The sequence below is a fragment of the Octodon degus genome, unplaced genomic scaffold (assembly GCF_000260255.1).
Source record: "Octodon degus isolate 3935 unplaced genomic scaffold, OctDeg1.0 scaffold00153, whole genome shotgun sequence".
NCBI classification, from domain to species: Eukaryota; Metazoa; Chordata; class Mammalia; order Rodentia; family Octodontidae; genus Octodon; species Octodon degus.
The window spans coordinates 5882169-5891166 of record NW_004524729.1 but is presented as its reverse complement, the minus strand read 5'-3'; the positions used below and the strand labels follow the sequence as shown (position 1 = coordinate 5891166).

General features: G+C 57.1%; 1 protein-coding gene across 1 annotated transcript in view; it reads left to right on the top strand.

Annotated features, from left to right (window-relative positions):
• Tubgcp6 (tubulin gamma complex associated protein 6) overlaps positions 1 to 8998 on the top strand; it is a 24954-nt gene that overhangs the window by 14424 nt on the left and 1532 nt on the right. The window contains exons 4-19 of the mRNA XM_023702567.1: positions 1923 to 2096; positions 2665 to 2786; positions 3122 to 3200; positions 3291 to 3400; positions 3499 to 3590; positions 3683 to 3822; positions 4196 to 4345; positions 4858 to 4939; positions 5023 to 5111; positions 5186 to 5301; positions 6390 to 6528; positions 6744 to 6818; positions 6989 to 8354; positions 8476 to 8534; positions 8627 to 8780; positions 8850 to 8997. Of these exons, the coding sequence (XP_023558335.1) occupies positions 1923 to 2096; positions 2665 to 2786; positions 3122 to 3200; positions 3291 to 3400; positions 3499 to 3590; positions 3683 to 3822; positions 4196 to 4345; positions 4858 to 4939; positions 5023 to 5111; positions 5186 to 5301; positions 6390 to 6528; positions 6744 to 6818; positions 6989 to 8354; positions 8476 to 8534; positions 8627 to 8780; positions 8850 to 8997 (3095 nt within the window). The remainder of the gene's footprint in view (positions 1 to 1922; positions 2097 to 2664; positions 2787 to 3121; positions 3201 to 3290; positions 3401 to 3498; positions 3591 to 3682; positions 3823 to 4195; positions 4346 to 4857; positions 4940 to 5022; positions 5112 to 5185; positions 5302 to 6389; positions 6529 to 6743; positions 6819 to 6988; positions 8355 to 8475; positions 8535 to 8626; positions 8781 to 8849; position 8998) is intronic.

The following is an 8998-nucleotide window of genomic DNA, read 5'->3' as shown; positions in this document are numbered from 1 at the left end:
ATCATTATTTATTTATTTACTTATTTATTTTGGCAGAACCGGGGTTTGAACTCAGGCCCTTGCGCTTGCCAGGGAAGAGCTTATTCCACTGAGCCATCTCCCTGGTCCCAATTTTGTAATGATGATGATGCTGATGGTGTGGATAGAGCCCTAGGCGCTGCGTGTGCTGGGTCAGTGCTCTACCGCTGAACCATACCTCCAGTGTAGGTATTTTCTTATGCTTTATTTATTTTGGTACTGGGGATCAATCTCAGGAACTTGTGCTTGCCAGGCAGGCGCTCATGTGCTGAGCAATCTCCCCAGCCCTTTTTTAAAAAAAAAAATTATTTATTTTAATTAATTAATTAATTAACTTAGCTGTACCAGGGCCTTCTGCTTGCCAGGCAAGCACTTATTGCACTGAGCTATCTCCCTGGCCCTTATTTATTTATTTTTTTCATGAATTTTAGTACAGGGTCTACAGGGCCTCACTACACAGATTGGACTCATAGTGATCTTCCTGTTTTCAGCCTCCCAAGTGCTGAGATTATAGGTGTGCCACCACACCCGGTCTCAGTTGCCGTCTCTGCGTGCCTGGAGGGTGGGGCCGGCACGGCATGCTGGGACCTGAGTTCCGGTCGCTGCACCTGCCTAAGCAGGTATTCTGGTCCACTGAGCTGTTTTTTTTTTTTTTTTTTTTTTTTTTTGTGGAACCAGGGATTGAACTCAGAACTCAGGCCCTTGCGCTTGTCAGGGAAGCACTTATTCCACTGAGCCATCTCCCCAGCCCCTCACTGAGCTATCTGGCTGGCCTTTTTTTTTTCAAATATATTTGGTACAGGGTCTCACTATGCAGCTTGGACTCATAACGATCCTCCTGTCTCAGCCCCCGAGCTCTGGGATCACAGGTGTGCTCCACCATGCCCAGACTGCAACCTGCTCAGCACGCCCAGGGGCAGGGTCTGTGCAACATGTGGTGCTGGGTATCGAACCCCGGTCCATGTGCTTGCCTAAGGAGGTGCTTAGTCTGCTGAGCTATCTTGCCAGTCCACCCCAGCCCTCTTATGCTTTATTTTCATTAAATCAGTGACATTGTCCCCACTTTGATTTTTTATTTTAGCAATCTCTTTGGTTTTATTCATAGTCATGTTTTAAAATTAAGTTTATTGGTACATTTTAGATATACATAATGATCATACTCATCCTAGGGAATTTGTGTCTACACATGATATATTTTGCCATTTTTTTCTTATTTGTTCTAGATAAAGCTTTGCTAGCTCATTAGTCTGCCCAGAGAACCAGCTTTAAGTCTGGGTGTAGCGTTGTAGCAGAGTCCAGCATGTGGGAGCCCTGGACTCACTGATCAGCACTGAAAGAGAAAGAGGGAGTTGAGGGAGGGAAGAACCCAGCTTTCGGTTTAATTGAGCCTCTTGTATTTCCATTTTCCATTTTATGTCTGATACAGTCTATTATTTCTTTCCTTTTGCTAGTTTTGGGTTGATTGCTTTGCAGGGTTGAGTTGGCATTTCCTTTTCAGTGTAGCCATTTATAGCTGTCACTTTCCTGCCACTCTGGTTTCACTGACTCCTTTAGATTGGTTGTCCTGGGCTGCATAGGTGGTTCCCACCCCAGGCACTGTAAGCAGTGTTGAAAGGGACATGCAGTGACAAGTCCCTCCCATCTCTCATGGTTTCCCAGGAAGTCGTTGTTGGAGTTTGTTTTCCAGCATCCTGTGCACAGCTGCAGTACGTCTGCCTGTGTAGTTAGGGAAGAAGTACTGTGTGCCTTCCTCTAGTTTGTCTTTTGTTACTAGAGGTGGGGCTCTTCGGGGTACACTTTTGAGGCCTGTGCGTTAGCTTTCAGAATCTCCTGTTTGTGCATCTGGTGGGTGGCAGCATGCTGGGGTCCGGGTGCCTGTTCTCTGACCCTTTCTCTGCCCGTAGCCAGCTCAGGCCTTCGTGGTGGCGCAGGGCGTCCATGTGTCAGGTGCCTCCCCTGAGAGCATCAGCAGCATCCTGTCGGAGGTGGCAGCATATGGGACCTGCTATATACGCCTCAGCCAGTTCTCCTTGCAGCCTGCACTGGGCTCGTCCTGCAGCAGGGGCCTGGTGTTTCAGGTATGCCTCCAAGTTCTGGAGAGGAGTCTGTTGCTTCAGCTCTTCTGTTGTCCTAGTGGAACCCCTGTCCTGTGCTGCAGGGTGGCCTTGGCTTTCAAGGCGCCCCTAACGAGCCTGCCTGCCTCCCAGAACCCAGTTTTGTTGCACGCTTATAGCAGGCTTCAGCTCAGGTGGGTGGATCCTACAGGAGGGCTGGACATGACCTAGAGGGCTGAGCATGGAAGCCTCTGGGGACCTGAGGCTGCTGGCTTTAGGGCCTGGGTCATGCTGGGCACTCAGGCCTTGGAGCAACCTTGGAGGTGCTGTGGTTCCAGCCAGGCCAGGCCAGGCCACTGGGATGGTAGACAGGTTGTTCCTGGCTGCCTCATCCTGAGGAACTGTGGGGCCGTATGCGGTGCTGCCTGTGGTCCCAGTAGAGCTGCATCTGGGCAGGGCCAGGCCGGGGCAGGGCTAGGGGCGGTCTGGGCCCGTCTGCTCCGCCTGTGTCCGCCTGTGTCCTCCTGTGCCATGGGTACAGGGTTGGAGCAGTATGCTGATCTGGCAGTGTGGCCCTGGCCCTTGCTCACAGGCCTTCACCAGCGGCCTGCGCAGGTACCTGCAGTACTATGGAGCCTGTGTCCTCGCCACACCGCCTACACTGAGCCTCCTCACCATCGGCTTTCTCTTCAAGAAGCTGGGCCGGCAGCTCCGGTGAGCCTCATTGTGGGTTTGATAGGTCTGCAGGCAGAGGGCCCCAGGGGCAGAGTACAGCCCTCAAAGCCACATTGGCCCTTGCCTGATTCAGCCCTGTCTGGCCTGGGCCCCCACATGCATGTGGGGTTCATGGCCGTGGCCTCAGCTCTGAGCAGCCCTGTTGTGAAAAGGGAAGGGGCAGGCCTCGGGGACCTGGAGCTGGAGCTGGAGCTGCGGCCAGGCACAGAAGCCGGTCCCCGGAAAACATGACGGTACACAGGGGCCTTGCTCATCAGTGTGGCCCAGCATGGGGCCTGCGTCCCAGGTCACCTGTGATCTTGCCTTTGGTCTAGGTACCTGGCTGAGCTCTGTGGTGTCGGGGCCCTGCTTCCAGGGACTGGTGGAGGAGAGCCCGGGGCTTCGTTCCCAACGGTGAGTAGTGTGCACCCTGGAGAGGGTGCTGGTGCGTGCAGCACGGCGTCCATGCAGGGACCTGTAGTGAGCGGACCTTCACCTCTGCAGGGCGTGAGGCTGCTGTCCTACCTCTACCAGGAGGCGCTGGACAACTGCAGCAACGAGCACTACCCTGTACTGCTGTCCTTGCTGAAGACCAGCTGTGAGCCCTACACACGGTGGGTGCCTGGTTGGGTGGCCACACAGGGACTAGGACCCAGTGTCCTTGTGGGCAGCCCTACCCACCCTGCATCCTCACGGCCCCATGGTGCGGCAGGTTCATCCATGACTGGGTGTACAGTGGAGTCTTCAGAGATGTCTGTGGCGAGTTCATGATCCAGGTGAACGACGACTACCTTGGCTGCAGAGGTGGGTGGCTGTGGCTGGAGCTGAGGGGCAGAGCTGGGCACCCAGGAGCTGGGAGGCAGTACTGCAGGCCCTGTGTGTTATGCCCCATGTAGACAAATCTTACTGGACCCATGGCTACGTGCTCATTTCCAAAGATGTGGAGGACTGTGTACCCGTGTTCTTGAGGCACGTGGCACATGATGTGTACGTCTGTGGGAAGACCATCAACCTGCTGAAGCTCTGCTGTCCTCAGGTGAGGCCTCTGCCCATACTAGCATCCAGGGATGGCACTGGCTAGGGGTTCTGACTAGTGGGAGTGATACGGCTCTGTGTGGGGGGTGGGAGACCCCACAGGGGCTTCCCAGCCTTTGCTGAAGGGCTTCTGTGGGAATCTGCTGCTGGTTCTGTCCAGCAGTCCCTGGGGCGATGAGGCCCCACATGGAGGGTGGGGGCTGGTGATACCCCTCCTGTCAGGACATTTGCTCCCCAGGACTGATGAGGGCTGTGCTGCCCTGTGGTTACGGGTGCTTGGTTTCTGAGCAGAAGCGTGTAACTGTCTTGATTACCGTGCCTGAGCCCCACCCATCCTGGCTTCTGCACACACTCATTGCCACCCTCCCTGGCAGCACTACCTCTGCTGGTCGGATATCCCTGTCCCACGCATCTCGGTGATTTTCTCCCTGGAGGAGCTGAAGGAGGTTGAGAAGGACTGTGCGGTCTATGTTGGGCGCATGGAGCGGGCGGCCCACCACAGTTCCCTCAGCAAGGAGGAGAAGGTGCTTGCTTGACACCGGCCTTTGCTGGCTGGGACGGTGCTGGGGTGGCTGAGCAATGTGGATGGCTCCTTTGGGCACCTAGAGTGTGTAGCGGGGTGCATGGCTATATTGGAAATGTGTTCTGAGCCAGGTGCCCGGGGCAGGGCAGGGGTCCCTCCACTCAGGTGGCCTCCCCTCCTGCTCAGAGGGACACTTGGCTGGGGTGCTGTGGGAGGAGGGGATGGACAGTGGGCCAGGGCCATTCCCAGGAAAGCCCGCACAGCCTGATTTCTGCAGGGCAGCAGGGAGCCCCCTCTCCACGCCCCTTATTCCCTCTGTGGGCACAGCCCAGGGCTCGGTCCCCACCAAGAGCCGGGTGTCTGGAGCTAGAGATCCCATGCCCTCACCTTGTGCCCTGTTCTGGAGAGGTCAGGGTGGAGGACATAATGCTTGCTGACCCTGCTCTGCACTGCTCTCCAGCACTGAGCTTGGGGAGGGCAAAGAACTAGATGCTTCGTGTGCTGACCTTGCAGGAATTACGTATGGAAATTGCAAAACAAGAATTAATTGCCCATGCCCGGGAGGCAGCTTCCAGGGTCCTTCGTGAACTCAGTGGTAAGCGCGGCTCCATGTTTCCTGGTGCTGTTCTGGGACCCTGCTGGGGTTCCCTGACAGTACCCCTCCCTTGCCCAATGCAGACCGGCAGACCTCGGAACAGATGGTCTTGGATGCCCGGAAGCGAGAACAGTTTCAGCAGCTGAAGGAACAGTTTGTGAAGGACCAGGAGGTGGGTGAGCCCGGCCCCAGGGGGTCCTGGCTCCTAGAATCTGCATTTAGCAAATGAAACTGTGTATTGTGTAGCGGCGCCTGGCGGCCAGACAGGAGGAGCTGGATGAGGACTTCAGCTATGCCCGTGAGCTCCGTGACCGAGAGAAGAGGCTACAGGCCCTGGAGGAGGAGCTAGAGAAGAAGGCCAGGTATGGCTGCATGGCGGGCTGCCTGGGCATGGCTTGGCAAGCCCCAGGCTGGCTTGGCCTTAGTGACAGCCAATTTACTTCCTCTTCTGAAACATGGCGGGCACATGCCAAGCTAGAGAGGCAGGTGTGCTGAGTGGTTAGAGCTATGTGTGCCTGTGGGCTTCCTCAGCTGTCCTTGAGGGTTCTAGGCCCAGGCAAGGTGCACATAGTGTGTTGCTATGTTCTCTGTATTCATTTGCCTTTTTTTTTTGGTCTTTTTGAGACAGAGTCTTACACTCAGTTCAGGCTGGTCTTGAACTTACTTTATAGCCCAGGCTGGTCTCAGACTCACAGTGAGCCTCCTGAGTGCTGGTATCAGGCATGTACCACTATGCCCGGCTGTCATTTGTCCTAGTTATAAGTAAATTCTGTTTGTTCTAAACATTTTACTAGTTTAACATTTAGCAGAGGTGGGCCGCCTGCCTAGGCAAACTCCTAGGAGTCCTATCTCCTTGTGGTGTCATTAGCTTCTTCCCTAAGCAAGGGTTTCTCTGTTTTAATGGGAGCCCTTCCTAGGAGGGCAGACACTGCTGGCTGGTAGGTGATGCTCTGCTGTCCCACCCGTTGGTGCTGCTCAGCGTCAGGTGGAGTTGCACCTGTGCCAGGGTGGCCTTCCCCTGTGAGCAGCCTCTGTGCTCAGGCGGAGGAAGGAAGTAGGCGCAGAGGCCATGGTCCCAGCTCAGGGTGGCCACAAGGGAGCTAGCCACTCCTGTTTGGGCCCAGCTGTGTGCCACTGGGAGGCTCTGGTCCTTGGGTCTGCACCAGTTCTGCTCTGAGTGTTTTTGGCATATGCCTTTGGTCTTTTGGTGTTTGGGTGAGGTAGCTCCCACTCTGCTGGGGCCTGCTGGTATTTGTGCAGCAGACATTTGCCTCCTTCATCAGGCAACAGCCTGCCACAGCCTCCCTGTCTGGAGGGAAAGACAGACCCGGCTGGCGAGCCCAAAGCCTTTGGGAAGAGGGAGTTAAGTTCAGGGCCAGAACCAGGTTGCCTGGGTGCCTGTTGGGTGGTGCAGAGGGACGGTGGTGACCATGTCCTCTGGTGACTTTAGGCAGGCACTAGTCGACCATTATAGCAAGTTGTCTGCAGAGGCAGCGCGTCGGGAGCAGAAGGCCTTGTGGAAAGTCCAGAGGCAGCGGCTGGAAAGTGCGAGACTTCGTTTCCTTCTGGAAGAAGAGAAGCGCCTTCAGGTACCTCAGGATATCAGCTCCCTGCCCCTGCACAGAGGCCTAGTTCTCCTGTGGTGGACACTGTTGCCATATCTGGCTGTGCAGAGGCAGGGTGTGGGGCTGGTACTTCCTGCACTCTGTGTGGTAGTAGGGATGCTGTGCGGAGCCACGAGTGCTGGGGTCAGTACTGCAGGCACTCCTGAGGCTGTCCCCTCATCCTGCTGGCTGTGTTTCAGGGCATGCTGAGAGACAAGTCTGAGGCTCGCCGGTCACAGGAGCCACTGGACATCCTCCCGCTTGCATGCTCCAAGGTGTGGACCTGGCACAGGACCTGGGGTTCCCCACTGGGGCTCTGAGTTGGGTGTACCTCGCTTGGTTGTCCCCATGTCCTGTAGCACATGGTGGGTGCAGTCACAGCTGCGGGGCACGTGGCCAGAGGGAAAGGAGAGCAGACTGGGTCCCGTGTGCCCTTCCATTTCAGGTCCTGCCTGAAAGCCTGGAGCACTCAGATGGAGGCCAGAGCTATGATGCAGAGCCCCCCGAGAAGCCTGGGGATTGCCTGGGCAGGTCGGATGCACCGGGACCGCAGGCCCTGCAGCCTCCGGCAGACGGGAGCGGGCTGTTTTCTGCCGGCCTCAGCATTGTGGACTTCCTGCCTGCGGCCTCAGGGGCTGAGGAGGCTGTGCAGGATTGCCCGCCTCTGCTCGATCAGGCACTGCGGACCATCTGCTCAGACCTGCTGTCCTCATCCATGGTAGAGGCACCCTCAGCAGAGGGGCCGGTGCCTGCCCAGCCACAGGAATATGATTTCAGTACCGTTCTGAGGCCAGCTGCAACTGCCACACTTTCACCAGAGCCTCTGAATGCTGCTAATAAGGGCAGTGAGGAGCAGCAGCTGTGGGTGGACACGTGTGGGAGATCAGAAGAGTGTGCACCAGACACACACAGGCCTCCCCCGCTGCCAGGCCTGCCCCTGCACGGTGCTGCCCAGGAGGCCAGCAGTCAGCTCTCCGAGTGGTCCCTTGTGCCCACTTCAGGGGCAGCCACTTGGACCATGGGCTGTGCTTCTGGAATGGCTGCCTCCCATCCACACTGGAATGTCCACAGTAATGTGTCAGAGGATATCATTCAGGTCAGGGACAATGTGTCAGCTGTGGCCACCTCTCAGCCACGCTGGAACATCCATAGTCACATGTCTGATGACAGCATCCGGGTCAGAGAGAATGTGTCCGATGTGGCTACCTCCCGGCCACGCTGGAACATCCACGGCCACGTGTCTGATGCCAGCATCCGGGTTGGAGAGAACGTGTCCGATGTGGCCACCTCCCGGCCACGTTGGAATATCCATGGCCACGTGTCTGATGCCAATATCCGGGTTGGAGAGAATGTGTCTGATGTGGCCACTTCCCGGCCACGTTGGAACATCCACGGCCACGTGTCTGATGCCAGCATCCGGGTTGGAGAGAATGCGTCCAATGTGGCCACCTCCCGGCCACGCTGGAACATCCACGGCCATATGTCGGACTCTAGTATCCAAATTGGGGCAGATGTGTTGAATCTGGCTTCCTCCCGGCCTTGCTGGGATGGCCATACCACTCAGCCTTTGTCCTTGGAAGCTGAGTCCAATGTCCCCTGGCTACCTTGCAGCCTCCCTGGCCAGGGGTCCCAGCCAGGCATCCCGAAGCCAAAGAGCACTGCCTTAGAATGTGGGCCACTACTGTCTACAGAAGTGGAGCCAGCCACCTGCACCCTGGGAGCAGGCAGTTGGGAAGAGGGGGCCCTCCAGGCCTCACTCTCTGCTGCAGCTAAGCTAGGCCCTGAGGGAGACGGGGTCTTCCAGCAGCCAGGTAAGACGGCATCGAGGGTGGAGAGCACATGAAGCTGCCTGTGGATGCCTTGTCCTTGGGGCCCATGTCCTGCTGGCCCTGGGCTGTAACCTCTGTGCCCTTCCTGCTTGTGTCTTCTCAGGCCCAGAGAAAAATGAAGACACTGTGGATCTTTCTCCACCCCAGCCTCTGGACCCACAGGTCTGGGTGGACATGGTCTGGGGGGTCACGTGGGGTCCCATGGGACGTGGAGGTTCTGCATGTGAGCAGTGTGTTAAGGTCAGCTTCTTTAGGGAGACACAAGCCCCCAAGAGCAGCCTGGCCCTGGGGAGGAGGAGGCGGAGGCAGAGGCTCAGTCCTGGCGCCGGGGTGAGGAGCAGGCCTACCTGGCTGGCCTAGCGCGGCTGTACCCCCTGGAGCAGTACCCGGACAGCTACGAGGCCATGTGTGAGTACAGTGCGACAGGAGGGTGCCCCAGGCCAGCGCCTTCCCCAGCCAGTGACTGTGTTGTCACAGCAGAGCCTCCTGTCACACACCTCCTGCACCACGTGCTGCCCCGGGCCTTCACCTTCCCCGTGGACTGCTGGGCCCAGCCGGCTGTGGAGGAGACTGCAGTACAGCTGAGCGAGCTGCTGACGCTGCCTGTGCTCATGAAGCGCTCCCTC